The following is a 19,097-nucleotide window of genomic DNA, read 5'->3' on the forward strand; positions in this document are numbered from 1 at the left end:
CTAATTATGTCACTGAAACATGCTTGGGTCGCATTTTAGGGCACTGTTTTATCCACAGTTATTTCTGAGCTACATTTGTAAGGAATTTACTTCTTTACAAAGGAGTGAATCACTTCTCTAATACTCTTAGCTTTCAGTATTTTACTAATTAGCTAATGTAGTTGGTATGACGGATCAGGCATAACCTTTCGCTTTTGCACCAGCCTGCTGTTTATTCTGATAGAAACAGAAGAAATTTAGGTCTCTCAAGGCTACTTTTGTGGTAATACGCTCCAGCAAATTTAAAAAACAGAGGAAGAAAATATTGGGCTAATTGTTGGTTAACATGCTACACCACGGAGATCAATGGCGCTTTAGCTAGCAAAACACAACAACGTGGGGAGTTTAAGTTACTCTACGACAAAGCAGTAACTCCACAAAAGTGTTTGCCATTAAACTTAGATATTCTCTCAAAGGTAAAAGGTGCATAAACCATATTGTCATCATCATTTTAATGTGTATTAGCAGAGCTTGATACAGCACCACCTATCACAGGGACAGGATACAGCTGCAGATGGCAACGATACACAGGTTCCACCGCTTAGGTCTGCAGAGGGCCCCAGCAGAGGGTGCTCTCGTTACACACAAATCATCTGCCCCAGTGGAGAGCTAACAAGATTACTTTACGAATAGTGTTTACACTGTTACAACAGCAAAATAATGGAAATATGCGTCAAATAGTGACAAAATATAGCAAAAGATGACGTGTAAGGGCAAGTGGAATCATTAACAATGTTACACTAACAGTGAAATTAGCAGTAAGAAGTTGAATGCGACTGAACTTAGCCAACAAGTCATCAAATATGTTTTTTTAATTTGTAACATTGAAATTTCATCCCTATTTAAATTGTTCAGACTTTCAGAGTCTCATCCAAGCTAATAGTAGCTAATAAATGGTTGAATGTTAATGCTAGCTGTTATCTGACCGTGGTTAATTGGTCATCAAAAATGTTGTTTTGAATTTTAAATAGGCTATGGACAGATTTCCCTCTGTATTTTTACTCAAAGCCTTTGTAATTTTGAAAGTTCTAACTTAAGCTAAGTATTATATTAGCAGGAAGTGCTTGTTGGCAGTTGTCTGACTGCAGCTAACAGGTTATCAAATGTTTGCATAATTTGCTGTTCGTTGTCTTCAGTTTCTAATCAATCTAAAAGTAAAATTGTAACGTTAAGTCCCAACATTTTTGTGACATAAAGCTAGGGTTGGTAGCCATGGAAAACTAGCATGAATTTGAATGTAGCATTTCCTCTGGACTCCGTCTAACCCCTCCCCCCTCTCCTTGGAGCTCCTCCAAAATGACGCTGCTGATTCGGGACCATTTGATCCTGACTGATTCAATACCGGTCCTCAGCACATTGTTTGTGTTTTGCACTATGTCAACTCATGTCTCACTCAGAGGTAAGAAAACACCAAAACATTATCATAGCGAAAGTTAAAAACACAAACAATGTCAGGCAGGAGGCGGGCAGAACGGCAGGGCGGGATTTGATTGGTCTCACGATTTGGCTCCTGATGGCAGGGATTGGTTGGTGTTTTCCCAGGTTTTACTCCGGCTGTAGAAAGCAGCTTTTTTTTCCGCTCTTTTTTAAGAACACATTATGTATTGATTGCCATCGGGACATAATGATCATTTTAACCAGTATAACAAAAAGTGTAACTACATCTGACTACCAACCCCAGCTTTAAGATCCAAGCACAACAAAACAGTCTGATATTATAAAAACATGAACACCCTTTCCTGAGCACGACATTAGTGACAACAGGTTCCTCACAAATACGGTGACTAAACCTTGCGAATGTTTTCTGCCAGACATCGCAAGACAAGACTTAACTCCATTGAGCAGCTTTTATATGCTAGCAGCCGTTTTCTCTGTGTGCTTGGCATCCCCAATCTCATCTTACGTTTTGTAAAGCACTGCTCACACTTCGACCATGTCAAACCTCCCGAGGCGATGCTGCCAGCATGTCATGAAGCAGCATGGTTGAAGCTGTGAGGTTTTTTCTTCTGTCAGTCATGCTGGATGATTGTGTGGACAGTTTGCGGTTAATGAACAGCCTCACCTTTCTGCACACATTTAACCTGTCTGTGGTTTTCAACTGCTGTGATGAATTTAAGATGGCATTTGAACCGTTTTCAACCCAATGTGCCTTGGCAAAAAGCATTCATTTTCTTTGACTAGCACTTATAAAGTTAAGTGGTGGCTTTGAGAGTCAATTTGAACAAATCAAAAACATTTTACTGCTTTCCTCTTGTGCTACCTGTCAAAGATTATAAGGAGCCAACTTAACCTAGTTCCAACACAAACACAAAGTATTTATAATATTTATGTAAAAAGCAGAATCAAAGCATGGATGCAATGATTAAAGTGGAGATCATCAGTATATCATAATTTTTCTTCTAGCCCCACCATTAATATCTAAAGCTCTTTTCATATTACGAGTCTGCAACAGTGAGTCTACAATCCAGCTCTGCCATCATTACACCTTTGTATTTCACATTGATCCACGACGGTGTAATATTGGCGTCCCAGTGTGTCATTTCATATTGCATTACTGCGTCAGGGCAGCACCAGAGGTAAACACCCAGCAGGAGCTCCATATACACACACACACACACACACACACACACACACACACACACACACACACACACACACACACACACACACACTCAGATATTGTTCTGGACATCAAGCTGTCAGATCATTGTAAATTTCCAGCATTAATTACCAGTCTGTTGTTGACATAAACAGTATTTACTACATGTAATGTGGTAATTACAGACACTATTATATGAAATCAATGTGACATCTGCCCCAAACAGGCCTGTCTGTGAGTCACTTGTTTTTGGTTGCTGGAGATCAGGCATACCGAGGTGTGTGTGTGTTATCTGTGTCTGGAAGTCCTCTCAGGCCAAGCATACAGTGTGTGATAGAGACTATTTCCGAACCAACTTTTGATCCACACATCCGATTTTGAAATTGGGCTGAATTTTTGTGCGTTGTTAGCCCTTCAGTGCATATGGGGGCACTAGAGCTGATAATGGCCTGATCAGCTGCTCCCGACTGATTGGTTGCTGGCATGACAGACAGCATACTCTCGCACAGTGGCTTTTTTCCTGATTGTGCCTGCACAATATGGCAAACTGTGACTGAAAGCACCATGGCACCCCTCATTTATGTGAATGGACTGGGCAAAATATTAGAAACTCCTTCTAACACGATGCACACCAGTATACCACCACTGCTCATTATGACTTCAACGGTAGATATAAAGTAGAACATCGCCTTTCAGACCATGTCAACAAACACTCAAAATGTTAAAGCTTCATAAAAATAGCATTTATTATAGACCTCAATGTTGTGGCTGATGCCATAGAGCCCTATATTGCAGATAGATTTCACAGATCAATTTTTTGTGATGTTTTTCAAGTTTTTTTTAAAGGAAACTTTATCTACAGTTGCCAATGCTCCGTCCCTATCTCCCATGTACAATCTAAACACTCAAGTGAGGGCTTACAATCTGACTCTACAGTGTGAGTATGTAGAGTCAAACATAATGTAATGTGCACTTGTCCCGAATTTAAAATGCATCCTAATTCTTTACAGTTTGTATGACCACATGCTAATTTTTATAGGATACTGTTTGAGCAGTGTGAATGATAAGTTAACCAAAAGTGGTTTCTAACATCTTTCTGGAGCTGTCCCACTGCAACAGAATTTATTTTCTTTTTTTTACCAGATGCATGTTTCTCCTCCATTCCCTGTGTGCATGTCAAAATCATCCTAATTATACAGATAGTTTCAATAGAGCCAATAGAGTCAGAATCAATTGATCAACCAGACTTTATTTGTAATACACTGTTATACAACAATGGTATAACACAAAGTTCTGTACATAAAAAAAAGTAGTTATTAGATAGAACCAATTAAAAATACAAAACAAGACCGAGGAAATGTTCATGAGACATGACATCTTAATGAGGAAACACTGGAGATAAAATAAGATGTTGGAACTCAAGATAGAAAATTAAACTAAACTATTAAAATAAATTAATAACATAATAAAACACTATAAGATTAAACCAGTTAATATTTAAGATGCTACACTACAAGTAAATACAGCAAAGTAAAACAGATTAAAATATAATAAATCTGAGAGGTAATCCAAAAAAGTAAGTGGAATAAAATAATAAGATTAAATTGATAACTAAATAGATAATTAGGGAATCCACAATAAATTGATTAATACAAACACATTTAAAATAAAGTGAAATTATAATATATACTTATATATATTAATTTAAAATAAGACAGTGTATGACTTTAAAGATAGACTTAAATTTGATTTAGATAATAAGTAAATAAGGTAAGATAGAATAAGACTCAGTTAAAAGCGAGACTAAACATGTATAGGATTTGAGTTAGCTTTTAAACATGTTGATATTCTCTGCAGCCCTCAGAGTATGCCTAATGGTTTACTCCCCATTATGAACCCACTGTACACCAAGTATCTGCTCAAGAAGCATTATTTTGGGATGCTTAGGTTGTCATAATTAGCATGCTGGTGTTAGCATTTAGCTTCAAACCACTGTAGTGCCAGTGTACAGCCTAACAATGCTGCAAACATGACTGATGACTCTCGTTGACTCCATATAGAGCCATAGAGCAGCAGTCGTCCTGTTATGTAAGTACCATAATGTCAGCGTATGGTGGTAAAAAGTGAGGTAACAAATTAATTTAACTGATGGTGGAGAGAACTTAATAATCTAGTAATATTGATCTAGTGAATGTTCTTAATTTGGATTGATCTTGTCATAGCCAGGACCGAAATGCTCTTTATTATAAACCAATCTTTTTCTATCAAACACCCTTTAAAATAATAGATTTTATAATCAGTTTAATTGTTTGCTTTTGATCGGGCTGCTTATGTTTACACCACTTAGTTTAACTGATGGTGCATTTCATCCTCACACTTTCTCTATAATAAACCCATCCCGTGAAAAAAGGTTTTGATTTAATCAATTTATTGAAAAGAAAACAAAGTTTCTAAATGTGTATTAATAGAGAGATATATGCTAAAGGTTGAGTATGTTTCTCCTACTCCCACTCACAGTCTTCCTCTCTCTGTCTTCCTCTCCCTCTGTATCACTGTTAGCTAGAGGCTGTTGCCACCCACACACTCCATCCTGACAGCAATTTACATTCAGAATAGCCCATGTGAACGCATCCATGTGTTCTAATGTGTCACGTTTACTTAAAGAACCACACATTGCAAGTGACTGTTTCAGTGGCAGATTAAAAAACAGAAATATGCTTTATATTCCTCTGCAGGGCCGTTCGATCCATCAATGTAGCTCTGCATCTGATGAGACACAAAGGAAACTGCAATATATCCTTCAGTACGAAAAGATTCACCTCGTGGGCAGCTGATAGGTCTTATTAGTTCACTCACACGCATCTTACCAGAACCACAGTGTTTTGCAGCATGTAACTTAGTGTTTTTTATCATCTTTATTGTGCTGTTGTGTGCCAATATCTTCTGTAGTTCAAGTAGAAGCCCTTGGAGTTGTTTCCATGGATACCAAACAATTAGCTGGGATTCAGAATAGAAACCTGGAGAGTCGCCTATTTACAGGCTTTGGGAGCAAGGAAATCATAGGATGACAGAGTGTCTTGATTCTCTGTTGCAGAGGGAAAAAAAGGAGCTCCTGAGGGTAATGGGTAATTTCTAAATAAATAGCTGCAATGGATCAATCGCAGACAAAAATAGAAGAGGAGAATGAATACCAACACGAGACACTGTCACGTTTTCATGTTAAGAGGACCAAATGTGTCGGATTCAAGGGGATCTACCAGCAGAAATGGATTACTAAGCCTATTTTTGTAGGTTTTTATGGTGTATGAGCACCTGCAAATAAGTGTCAAGTGTTGTAACCCAACAACAAACCTTTTTTCTCTTTTTATTTATTTATTTATGTATTTTTTTTAATATCTTTTATGTTCTTACACCTTTTATTAGAGCGGAGAGCACAGTGATAGAGCAGGAAACGGGGAGATACATGCAGGAAAGGGGCTGCAAGCTGGAATTGAACCCAGGCCGCCTGCTGTACCTTACCATTAGGCTAAATCTGTGCCCACATTGAGCCTTTTATATATCCATTCGGAGCTGGCTATGTTCAATCTATTGCAAGTCTTCCTTTTCCCCCCAAGTTCTGCATCCACCGAAGCTTCATCTAAACACAGAGTTGTGCAGTAGCTCTTCTTTTTTTTCATTTGTACAAGCAAGCCCCCCTTCTAAGGCTCTGATTGGCTCATCCTAGCAGTCTTACCTTAACCCTTACCCATCTCACTATTTATGGCTGAAACTAACAAACCCCAACCAATGAAGGCAATGACAACTAGCCAATCACAGGCAGAGTAAAGATTTCCATGCCTTCATGCAGTTAGGAGTTAGGAGTTAGTAGTTTTGCTGCCAGGAAGGTTCAGGTGAGGACTTAGCAGGTTGTTGCAGTCAGGCATCACATGCGTGGATACCATGTCATCTTTTTAAAGCTCCTTCAAGTGATCTGAGCACTAAATCTGTGACATATCAACAACAGTTTTTAAATATCTGATGGTCGATTTGATAAATCAGTCATGTTTTAAATGCATAAAAGTCAAATAATATGACTATAAAAGAGAAACTCTAGCTTGAAAATGTTGGTTTTTTTAAAGTCTGTTGAATTTGACCTTCAGACATGCTTTTGTCCCTTTGTATTTCTCCAATTACAGTCCCTATACTGCATGTAGTTGTAATACTAGCTAGATAATCTGACTGATTTCACTTTTTTTTGTCTTCATCATCTTATTTTTCACTCTGCCTAAGATCTTGTTTGCTGGTTTCTTGTTAAGTGTGGAACTATTAAGTTGTTTTTTTTCCTACATCTCCTACAACTTCCTACAACTAATGCAGTTGCTCCAGATCAGCAGACCTTATATGTAGGACTGTCAACATTATGAGATAATCCTGAAGTGGTTAAGGTGTAAAATTACCCATGTTTTCAAAATCACATACTATTTTGTCCTTTTCAGCACACTGTAGTAAAGCTGCCGCAGCATCTTCCTGCTTCCTGCTGCGGCACCACTGTGCTTTGGATCGGCACATTTTATTTTCAAAAACTCCCTGTGGGCTCAGCTGAAAAGTCAGAAGTAATATTCACTTTGTGTCAATATCACAAAGATTATTCAAGGTTCAGCTACCACCTTTGAGCTAAGCATACAGGTGCAGCTAATAGACAGCTGTCAGCGGGTAAGTTAACTAGTAAATTAGGAGTATGTGTTCCCAGGTTTTAGCCTCATAAACTTGAGTTAGATGTTTGTTCATTAAACAAGAGGGGAACCCATGTTCTAATTTCTGGACAAATTGGGCAAGTGGGTCTAGATTTTGACGAGGAAATAAAGCAGTTAGCTTTCTTCTTGCCACTACTGTTGATTTTAGTGTAACACAAGCATCCAGTATTCTTGTCCGTATACCATTACCGACTGAGCTGAGGAAATCCGCACTTTGAAAATATCCCATAGAAGTATGCTCATATATTTTATGACCTGTTTAAAAAACCCATTGGCATCTCTTTGCCTGCGTTTGTAGAGACAAGGATTTACAAGACGTGTGTGGGGTGTATTCCTCTCAATGATGCGCCTTCCCTTTGTATTGACTTCATCTTTTTAGCCAACACACAGTCGTGTACATGTACTGTTTAAACTGTTTCCCTATGGATGGCTGTCTATACTTGTATAGATGCATCACCATGTTCCAGAGTTTGCACAAGCCCAAAGTCAGACAAAGACCACACAGTTCAAGATGACTCAGCAGAGCTTGTTACTTATTTAGACCATAGAAGAGTCCAATATAGCTCTCGTGTCAGTTTTTTTTGTCAATTCTTCCTGGCTACAGATATAAAGTTTTTCCATTTGAAGGCTGATGAAAGCATCCAAGTGTCTATCAGTCTGTCACACTGTTCTTTGTGCTTTCTGGAGGCTGTAGCTGTCTGTCCTTGTTGGTTAGCTTTGCTTACACCTACTTTTCTGCATTGTTGATGTGCTGGTAGCTTGTTTGTGATTATCATGTGTTTGTAATGCTTTTTTAAATATTACCTCCCTTTCTATTTGTGGCACAAGCAGCTGCAAGGTAATGCAAAGTGTAACAAGTTGTTGAATTACAGTAAAATGTCCTTCCTAACTGACTATGAAGAGTGCAAGGTATTGTACTATTAAGTAAGATTGTATTAATGGAACAAAGATTACTTAATTAAAAACATATATAAAAGATACAACCATTTGAGTTATTTATATCATGATATCATGGTTATGGCTGTATGATCATGTGAGCTGTACCATTGTTAATCCATTTTCACATCATTTTTTCGAGCATTTTTAAGCTCAAAATATAATTTTTTATTCAAAGATAAATTGAAAAGTTCATTGAGTTCTGTTGAAAGTAATGAAATCCAAAAGATGCTTAATTTTGTTTTTAGATTGTATCCTACTTTTCAATTTGTGGCTTTCAAACACAGTTGGACGTAACAATTATGGTACAGATTTTTTTAGGGGGTCTGTGCAAGCTAAGAAAAAGAAACCAAATAACACAACACACAGCATCTCATGAGTCTGACTCTCTGGTAGTTTGCACAGTTCATTTTTTAAAACCTTATTTTCCAATGCATTACATTATGGATGGTATCAAATTTGAAATGAAAGGACAAAAAAAAAAAGAATATGAAATAGAATAGAACATTAAGGACTTTTCACACCTGGTGTTGGTGACTGGGTTAGATTATTTATTGTTTGTAATGTCTGTGTTCTTATTTATGGATTTCTCTCTCATTTTTGTTTTCGTATGGCACTCTTCTCTCATAGACCAATCTCGCAGGGCAAGTTTTGCCTCTGTAAGGCAGTCAAGCATGGAAACTCCTCCAAATGCCACCCCACAGCCCTTCAGACAGCCGGTGAGTACCACACTGTCTGTCACGCTCTCCTCATTCGAGTGTGGGGCATACGGTAGCTTTCTGCTCACATTTACTTCACTGTCCTGGTAAATGTTGGATATTTTTTTTATGCATTTTGCTCCAGAAGTGGGGACAAGGGGCTGTGCTCATGTAAACTTTTTTATTTCTTACTTTATTGAATGTTCAGAGTTTCCTCAATCGAAGATTGAAGGGCTCCATCAAGAGGGCCAAAAGTCAGCCCAAGTTGGACAGGACCAGCAGCTTCAGACAAATGATTCTGCCCCGGTTTCGTAGTGCCGACCAAGAGAGGTAAGTAACCTTCCCTTTATAAACTGTTCAGACGGTGCCAGTATAGTTTTCTAACTCAGTGTCACATTGGGGAAGCCTGTCCCAGTGTGCTAGGGTAAAGCTAGGAAACACAAATTGACTGGTTGCACGTTTATCACCACTCTATCCATATAATCCTGTCTGAGATAAATCTGGTGTTAGAAACTCAATGTATATTAAGATGCTATGATTGACTTGAAAGCTCATGGTCGAATTTCTTGTGAGAAACTGTCTTGTTACCAGCACAAGTTTAAGATGCACCTATTTCTGACGTCCATAATAAGTATTCAAAAGGCTTGCTGATGCATGTACGACAAGATCAAACTGAAATTATGTGATCAGACAAAATAACACACAAAAATTATGACAGCAATGACTCTTTGTTCCTCTGGACAATCATCTTGGACTGTGGGAGGAAACTGGAGCGCATTGCAGAAACCCACACAATGCTGTGGAGAATGTTCACACTCCTCGCAGACGGAATCAGAGACCCATCACAATTCTTAGACATTTTGACGATTTTTTTATTTAATTCTTGTCACAATGTCATACAAAGTGCTGGTAACATCTAATCTTTTTGTGCACGTGTGGGGAAGATACGTAATTGCTGTGGACACTGATAATAACATTTGCCTTTCACAGATTGTTGAAATGCTGCTTTGTGCACTGAGTGTAACTTCATTAGGATTGCTATGACTACTTTAGAAAATGATACCTCATGGAAAACTCTATTTTTTTCTGCCTGAGGTTACATATTTTTCTGAGCTGCAGCAAGAACAGTACTAACTTGGATTTTCCTTATTTTCAACAGACTTGATTGTGTTCTGTTATTTAAGAATATAGTATGGTCCAACTGTTGTATCTTGCAGTTAATACTGAGAGTACTGATCATGGTTGTGACATTTCTCGTGTTCTTTAAAGCTGTCATGCATTCATATATTTTTTCACTCCTTTTTCCTAGATAAAAACTCATTTTCGGTAGTTTTCTTAAGATCTTGACTCATTTTCTCATCAGGCTTGGGTTTCCTTCTAAAACAGATTCATTTTTCTCAGTATCTTCCAACAACAAAGCTTTTTTCCTCATGATAACAGATAGTTATCGCTGCATGGTAGTGCAGTGTTTAGAACTGATGCCACACAGCAAGAGGGTTCCTGCTTTGACTCATGAATGGGGCCTTTCTTTGTGGGGTTTGCATGGGAGACTTTTTTAAAAGTAGATCAATTATGCTACAAAATTGACCCTGTCTGCAGCATTCAATAGCCTAGCTTCTATGCTGATTCTATAACTGGTTTCTCAACAATGGAGCCATCCTGACTGGCATCTTCTGTGGGGTAATAGGTTTTATATTGACAAGCCTTACCTTTCCCTTTAATACAATCTCGTGGCAGAAGAAGATTTGCCTGTGAAATCTGGTCCAAACACTGTCATTTAATCAATGTCTTCAAATAGTCAGTGAAAAAACTTTCATCTTTGAACCAATGATGTCTTCAATAATGTATTTTTAACATAGCCGCCGGCATTTTTTCAACATTGAGAGGTAGCTTACAGTGATTCATGTTAGTTAAGCCTTAACTTTAAGATTCAGGGAAATGTTTAACCCTACTCTTAAAAGTAGGGAGATGGTCTGCCTCCTTCATGCTGACTGATAGATGATTCCAAAGCAGAATGGCCTGATAGCTGAAGGACGTACCTCCCAGACTACTTTGAGAGACTTTTGGTATGAGAAGCATGCCTGCATGCTGGGAGCGTAGTGTCCTAGAGGGGTAATAGGGCCTGACCATTAAGAGCTTTGTAGGTCAGAAGAAGGATTTTAGATTTTGTTCTAAATTGTTTGGAGAACCAGCGTAGAGACCCTTGTACCAGAGCGATGTGTTCTCTCTTCCTAATTCTAGTCAGTTCTCAAACTGCAGCTTTTTGGTTGGACCAGCTTAAAAGACTTTCAAGACTTATTAGGGCAGCCTAATAAAAGGGGAATTACAATAATCATACCTAGAGGTAACACATACATGGACTAGTTTCTCTGCAGGATTTTGAGACAGGATATGTCTGATTTTTACAATTTTGCAATATTGTCCTTGAAATTTGCTGAATGTGGGAGTTGAAGGACAAATCCGGATCGAGTAGGACTCCCAGATTCCTAATAGTGGTGCTGGATGCCAGACTAATGCCCTCTAAGGCAGTTATATCATTGAAACAGGTCTCTCTGAGGTGTTTCATTAACAATAACCTCCATTTTGGTTGAGTTTAGGAGCAGAACATTTCTGCTCATCCGGGTCTTCATGTCATCAAGGTATGCTTTGAGTTTAGTGAACTGATTGGTTTCTTCTGGCTTCACCGATAAGTAGAATTGAGTGTCATTTGCATATCAGTGAACATTTATGGAGTGTGTCCTCATAATACTACCTAGAAGAAATATAAAGAGAAAAGAATCGGTCCAAGCACTGAACCTAGTGGAACTCCATGACTAACCTTGGTGTGCACACAGGACTTAATCTCACAGATGTGCTATGATGCTAGTAATTGGAATTTTCATTTCATTGTGCCTAACTAAAGAGATTCTTAAAGTAAAATAAAACAAAATAACCCTCCTTCAGATTTTTGACTTAGCAAGATAAACACATCATATACGTCTTAGTGGGGAGCTTAAGTGGATTGGAGATATGTAAATGTTTTAATTACACATACTGTCCCTGAGGAAAATATCTGCTTTAATGAGTGTCATTGTGTTGTCTTGGTTTTAAAGACTTCCATACAAGTTATTAGACGTCCAAAGTCCCAGGGTGACTTTTGGGTGCCATATCCAGAATTTAATTTGTTATTGGGTGCCTATATCATAATGTTTACATTAGTGTTATACTTGCGGGACATACTTTTTCACATGTTTTTTTAAACTAGTCCTGTTTTGAAGAGCTATTTGTGCTGCTTGTGGCTGAATCACAGTCTGGATGATGTTAATAGGTGGTTGGAATCTGAGTGGCTCAGCTGATACTCCTCCACACTGTGTCTTCTTCTTCAACAGCAAAGACCCCAAAATGAAGGACATCGCTGTCAGTGACGCATTCATACATTTTTTAAGCTTGTCCTTTTCCCCAGGGATCCCGGGCAGGGACTTAAGATTTTCATTTGATTTGCATTAATAGCAGTACTTCAAAGAGCCATGATGTTGTCAAGTGAACAGTAGATAGATTTTCTGAGAGATGACTGGATGCAGAGGACATGTTATATAGTGTTACTAGAATCTATAGAGTGTGTAGGACCATTTTTAGTTAGAAAAGTAAACTTATAAAAGTTCTGCAAGGATTAAATCAATGCAAAAGGAAAAAAAATGAATCAATGTTATTTGGTAAAAGTTTTTATTTACAAAGATCTGTTTAAAACTGTAAAAAAATAACATTACGTCCACATTTGTCAGATCAGCAGGATATCGGATCAAGGCAGGATATGAAAGCTTGCCGCTTTTGGGTCTCATGATGTTTTTTTTTGTTTAGTATCCTGACTTGAGGTCACATCCCAGAAGATCTCTGCTTGCATTGTGACCAAATTATTATGCAGTCTTTGCACAATCCAGTTACGGTTTTCATGTGGGAAATGAAAAAAGTGGCAGAAAGTAAAAATGCAATGCTGACAGTACATTTTGCTCTCACCACAGGAGATGCATAATGAACATTTTTAGGCCAGGTGTGGATGTCAGAGACTCAGAGATGTGAAATGTGTCATTTAGCAAGGGATGTCAAGAAATACTTTGTTCTAAACTGCAGGGTTAGCCAAAGCAGAGGCCCAGTTCAAACGTTTAAATGAATTATATATAAACCCAAGGGGTTCAGTGGAGCCTGCACTGGTGGGTGTAGCTTAATGGTGTTGGGGTTAAAGCGACTTTGTGTCTCAGTCTGTGTGCGTTCCCCTCTAACCACAGCCTTTCTCCCGCTCCCACCGCTGCTTCAGACAGCTGCCTTCACAGCCTGCTTTGAGTTCTGCCCACACACGCTTAATTCACTCGGTAGTGTTAAGTTGACTTTGCTATAAACCCTCGGCATCCAACTTCACACTGTAGCTTTCTAACGCAGCTGCTCTGCCTCTTCTGCCAAGTCGGTGTACCAAAGCATTTTTGATTTACTGTCAGCTTCTCAAAGTAGACGCTTCCCTGCACCTCTCAACAACATGGAATCTGCCCTTAAACTAGTACGCATCCTTTTTGCATAATTATCAGGTGTTTCTTCAAAGTTGCACCTTGCTGTTCCCCCTCAATTTCTCTGATGATGTTCAAATCCAGCATTACATGTGTAGCATGCTAGCTCCATGTTTCAGTGCAGATGACAACCACATTTTCAATTGTTATTCAAAACTAGTTCCAGAAAATTCTGCATGAATAATTCAACTTTTTTAAAATTACACTTGTTAAGTTTCTCAGTGGGAGTTAAATAAGAAGATTGATTCCACTCTCTAATTTCTCTGTATTTTGAGGTAGAGCCAGCAGCTTGTAAGCTAACTTAGCATGAAGGCTGGTAACAGAGGGGACATAATAAAAAAGTAAAATGATTACAGCTGTTTTTATGGCCTAAAAATAGGCTTAGGGTTAGGGGTTAGCACATAAACCCTTTGATAAAACATAGCTTCATTATTGAGCTCTGGAGGTTGTGATAGAAAAATGTTGTTGCCTTTTTTTTAACAGAGCCAGGTTATCTTACTCCCCTGTTTCAAGCCATAGCTTAAAATTCTTAGCTAGGCTAAACTTGATTATATTATTATGTTAAGCTTTAACGTGTACTAGTGCTGGACGATACCACAATTTTCTGATTCGATACGATACCAAATACATTTTTGGCAATTTATTCGATACCTGATACTGATGCCGATACTTTCAGTGATTTGAAAAAAATAATAAAACGCAATGCTTGAAAAACAACTCCCATGACAAATAATAATACATTTTATTTAAAGGCGCCTTTCTCGGCACTCAAGGACACCGCACAGATAGAAATATATACATACACAAATTCACATTAAAGGAAACAAAATCAGAGTCAGAAATGAAAACAATATAAACTAACAAGGGGTAAGAAAAACATAGAAACAATAACAAAATTACAGTGCAATTGGAGTTAGACGGAGTAAGCGGTTTTGAACAGATATGTTTTGAGTTGTGATTTGAAATGGGGGAAAGAATCTGTGTTTCTGAGTTGAGGTGGCAATGAGTTCCAGAGACGGGGAGCAGAGCGGCTGAATGCTCGGCTCCCCATAGTGGTGAGACGGGCGGAGGGGACAGACAGGTGTGTGGAGGAAGAGGATCTGAGGGAGCGGGAGGGAGTGGGAACATGGAGGAGGTCGGACAGATATGGGGGGGTGAGGTTGTGGATGGTCTTTAATGTTAACAGAAGGACTTTGAACTGAATGCGGAACTGAACAGGGAGCCAGTGGAGCTGTTGGAGGACAGGAGTGATGTGGTGGATGGAGGGGGTTCGGGCAATGATACGGGCAGCTGAATTCTGGACCAGTTGGAGTTTATGGAGGGATTTGTGAGGGAGGCCGAAGAGGAGAGAGTTGCAGTAGTCCAGACGGGAAGTGACAAGGCCGTGGACAAGGATGGCGGCAGTGTGGGGGGTGAGGGAGGGGCGAAGACGATTGATGTTACGAAGATGGAAGTAGGCAGTCCGGGTGATGTTATTGATGTGTGATTGAAAGAATAATGTGCTGTCAAGGATGACACCCAGACTCTTAACCTGGGGGGAGGGTGAGACGGAGGAGTTATCAATGGTGAGTGAGAAACTATTGGATTTGGATAGAGTGGATTTGGTGCCAATGAGGAGAACCTCGGTTTTATTGCTGTTTAGTGTAAGGAAATTTAGGGTGAACCAGGTTTTTATTTCAGAGATGCAATCAGTGAGGGAGGTGGGTGGGAAAGTGGACGGGGGGTTAGTGGTGAGGTAGAGCTGGGTGTCATCTGCGTAACAGTGGAAGTGAATGTTGAATTTGCGGAAGATATTACCGAGGGGAAGGAGGTAGATGATGAAGAGGAGGGGCCCCAGGACAGAGCCCTGGGGCACCCCTGTAGTGACGGAGGAAGGAGTGGATTTAAAGGACTTGAGCTGAGGGAACTGTGTGCGGCCAGATTGGTTCATTTAACAACTTTAATATACAAATCCTTTGGTGGCCTTTTTTAAACAATGAAATCAATTTAGAAAAACACATAAATAATGAACATCCTTTTCTTAAATTTTCTGAGTGGGAATCTTAAAACAGCCTCTTCGGTACAAAACTTTGAAGTAAGTTACCCTAAAAGAATCAGAAGTGACACATGCGCTTTTCTTTTGCATGTATTAATTAGTATCAATATTTTATTAGAGTAATCAATACTCAAATGAGTAGTGTGTGAGAATCGTTATATCGAGACCACAGAATCGATACGCCCATATGTACTGAAAGGCTTCCTCACCAGAGCAGAGAGAGGCTAAATTTCTCTCCATGTTTTTAGTCAATATGAAAGCTAAACACCTGCTGGTTGTAGCTCTATATACTGTATGATTAGCAGAAACATGAGTCATATCCAGTTTCATGCAAATTAGTAAATTAGTTTGCTTCCTAAAATGGAGAAATGCTTTTATAATAATGTTGCAAGCTAGCTCCAGCTTCCCTCAACTTTTCTTCAACAATGCTACTTTCACAAAATGTTAAAGTAGGTTAGCTCCCTCTGCTCTTAGCCTTTATGCTTCGCTAAGCTAAACTGATGTTATAGCCTATATTTGATAGACAAAAACAAGAGTGATATTGATGTTCTTGTTTAACTCTTTGAAAGAAAGTGTGCAAGTGTATTTCAAGAGTGTATTTCAAAAATAGTTTGGGAAAATATGAAGATAGAAATGTGGACAGAACCAGACTAGCTCCCCCCTGATTTCAGCCACTATGATAATTTTCATCTAACCATTTACTGACTTCAGCTTTATATTGTCACTAGTGCACAGGAGGAGCGGGGCAGCAATCCTCTCATATAACTGTAGAAGCAAAGGGTTTTCATTACTTCAGTTTTTCAATTGGTCCTCTGACCTCACTCCACTCAAGTGACAGACTTCCCTCACCTTTTTCCCTCCATTTCTACCGCAACCTTTTCTTGAGAGAGGAACCCTCTTCCAAAGATTACCCTATGATCAGTCCTCTGTGCCTTTTTATAACTGCACTTTTTTTCCTGCAGGCTAGCCCCACTGATCTGCTTTTCTTGGCTTGTATTTTCCTTATATCACACAGTAGGCAATACTGTGGGCTGCTTCCTAACATGCAGTATGAGTCACGTGTCGAGTCAACGGCCCAAGCTGCAGGAAACCAAATCTGAAAATCTGGTAGTCATATCTTTCCCATAAACTCATTATAAAAGGATCAGATCTCTGAAATCAGCCAGAAATAGCAGCAGTGATGCACACTGGATTACTGAGCTGCAGTGACTAAATTTTTTGTTATATGAAAACCTTTCTTTGTGTAAAGAACAACACAACCAACATACAAAGGCTAATGTTGATCTGAAATTGGAGCGTAAACAGATCTCTTCTTCTCCTTCTCTTACCAGGACACGGTTGATGCAGAGCTTCAAAGAGTCACACTCGCATGAATCCCTGCTTTCTCCTAGCAGTGCTGCAGAAGCATTGGACCTTGTTTTGGATGAAGATGCCATAATCAAACCTGTCCACTCCAGCATTTTAGGACAAGAGTACTGCTTTGAGGTGCTCTTAGCTGTTCAACCTTTTTAATTCTCTTAAAATTCCTTCACCTAAAAGTGGTCTTATTTTCTGAAATTGACTGTATATATCTTTGGCAAATTACCAATATACAAACATTTGTTAAAATGTTCAGTGCATTCAAAGACATCAGGTGCGACTGTAAAACATCTACTCACCTCTGAATTAGACAAATGAAGCTTCTTAGTGGTTTAAGGACTTTATGTTTAAAAGATTAGCCAAGTGATTAAAAAATTAATAGAGAAGGATTTCCAATCACATAATCCTCTTTAGTCTGATATAAAGTAAAGAAATTCTCTGGTTGCAGATTATGAAACATGAGAATATGCTGTATTCCCCTCGCCTTTTATGACTATAAATTAAATTTGTTTATTTTATGGACCAAAAAAAGCTTTTTGAAGAGGTTGTCTTCAGCTTTGGACCAACAAGTCAATGAAAAATACATCAACAGATTTATTTCTAGAAAATATATTGTGTCTTGGCGCAATTTAATAGCTATTTTATGACATTGAAAATTCTACAACCTTGATTTTTCCTTCAGGTGACCACCAATTCAGGGACAAAATGTTTTGCCTGCCGTTCAGCTTCAGAGAGAGACAAGTGGATTGAAAATTTGCAACGAGCTATCAAACCCAACAAGGTAGAGACAATACATTTTTTCCACTATGAAGTGCAAAAACACATTATTAGACACCCTGTGACCTGCTTTATCACAAGATCCAGGGTGTAATTTAAGGAACCAACATAAATAAGGACTGTTATAATGCAGTAACAGGACTCCCCGTTTCGTTTTCAGGATAACAGCAGACGGGTGGACAATGTGCTCAAACTGTGGATCATTGAAGCTCGAGACCTACCGGCTAAGAAACGTTACTATTGCGAGCTGTGTCTGGATGACATGCTGTATGCGCGCACCACCAGCAAACCCCGAACCGACACGGTCTTCTGGGGCGAGCATTTTGAATTTAACAATTTGCCTACCATTCGTAGCCTTCGTTTGCACCTGTACAAAGAAACGGACAAAAAAAGACGCAAGGTAATGCATTTTTTATTGTTGTGAAAATGTTCTGCATTACGAATACTGACAAATCAGTTCTAAATATTTGCCTATTAATCCAGGAGAAAAGCACATATCTTGGCCTCGTCAGCATCCCAATTTCCAGCATTACAGGCCGGCAGTTTGTCGAGCAGTGGTACCCGGTGATCCAGTCCAGTGTGTTGGCCAAAAGCGGTGGTGTTGGAAGTGCCAAAGTGATCAACGCCTCGCTGCGTGTTAAGTCTCGCTACCAGACAATGAACATCCTCCCAATGGAACTGTACAAGGAGTTTGCAGAATACATCACCAACAACTACAGAACACTGTGTGCAGTTCTGGAGCCACTGCTGAGTGTGAAAAGCAAAGAGGAGGTGGCGTTTGCCCTGGTGCACATCCTGCAAAGCACAGGGAAGACAAAGGTTAACAAGTGTTCAAATGTGCTCCTATAAAGCATTGCTGTTTTCCATCTCTTTGCTTTCTGTATGATTTTACCCTGAGCTAACTGTGTAATCTCTTCTCAGGAGTTCCTGTCCGACATGGCGATGTGTGAGGTGGATCGATTCATGGATCGTGAGCACCTGATCTTTCGGGAGAACACGCTGGCTACAAAGGCAGTGGAAGAGTACCTCAAACTGATAGGTCACAGATACCTCAAGGAGGCTATAGGTGAGGCTGCTGCAGATGAGCCCAAATGCACCTCACTCTGTGTTAAATCACCTGCTGCCTGGATGAAACCTTTACCCAAAGCTTAGATGAAATCAAATGCTTTCATGAAGTGTGACAGTGTAGGGTAAATCCCAGCCTTGTTTGATCGCCTTTTGAGATACATAACTTTGTAACTTTTTCCCAAACTATGCTCAGTGCGATAGCAGCATTTTCAGAGACACAAGTCCAAGACAAATGTCTTAATGTCACATAACCAGACAGGATCTGTGCTTTATCAACATTTCTGTCACAGCAAACACAGAACATTTTCTCTCCTGCAA

General features: G+C 39.2%; 1 protein-coding gene across 4 annotated transcripts in view; it reads left to right on the top strand.

Moving 5' to 3' along the window:
* syngap1a (synaptic Ras GTPase activating protein 1a) overlaps nt 1–19,097 on the top strand; it is a 47,480-nt gene that overhangs the window by 6,039 nt on the left and 22,344 nt on the right. For 2 of the 4 annotated variants that reach the window (XM_034705703.1, XM_034705704.1), the window contains exons 4-10: nt 8,938–9,026; nt 9,214–9,335; nt 16,907–17,060; nt 17,617–17,715; nt 17,872–18,111; nt 18,195–18,530; nt 18,633–18,777. In XM_034705703.1, the coding sequence (XP_034561594.1) occupies nt 8,938–9,026; nt 9,214–9,335; nt 16,907–17,060; nt 17,617–17,715; nt 17,872–18,111; nt 18,195–18,530; nt 18,633–18,777 (1,185 nt within the window). Of the gene's footprint in view, nt 1–8,937; nt 9,027–9,213; nt 9,336–16,906; nt 17,061–17,616; nt 17,716–17,850; nt 18,112–18,194; nt 18,531–18,632; nt 18,778–19,097 lie in introns of all 4 variants that reach the window. The other 2 variants (XM_034705702.1, XM_034705705.1) reach the window with 1 other exon arrangement.

Source organism: Notolabrus celidotus, chromosome 16 (genome assembly GCF_009762535.1).
Source record: "Notolabrus celidotus isolate fNotCel1 chromosome 16, fNotCel1.pri, whole genome shotgun sequence".
NCBI classification, from domain to species: Eukaryota; Metazoa; Chordata; class Actinopteri; order Labriformes; family Labridae; genus Notolabrus; species Notolabrus celidotus.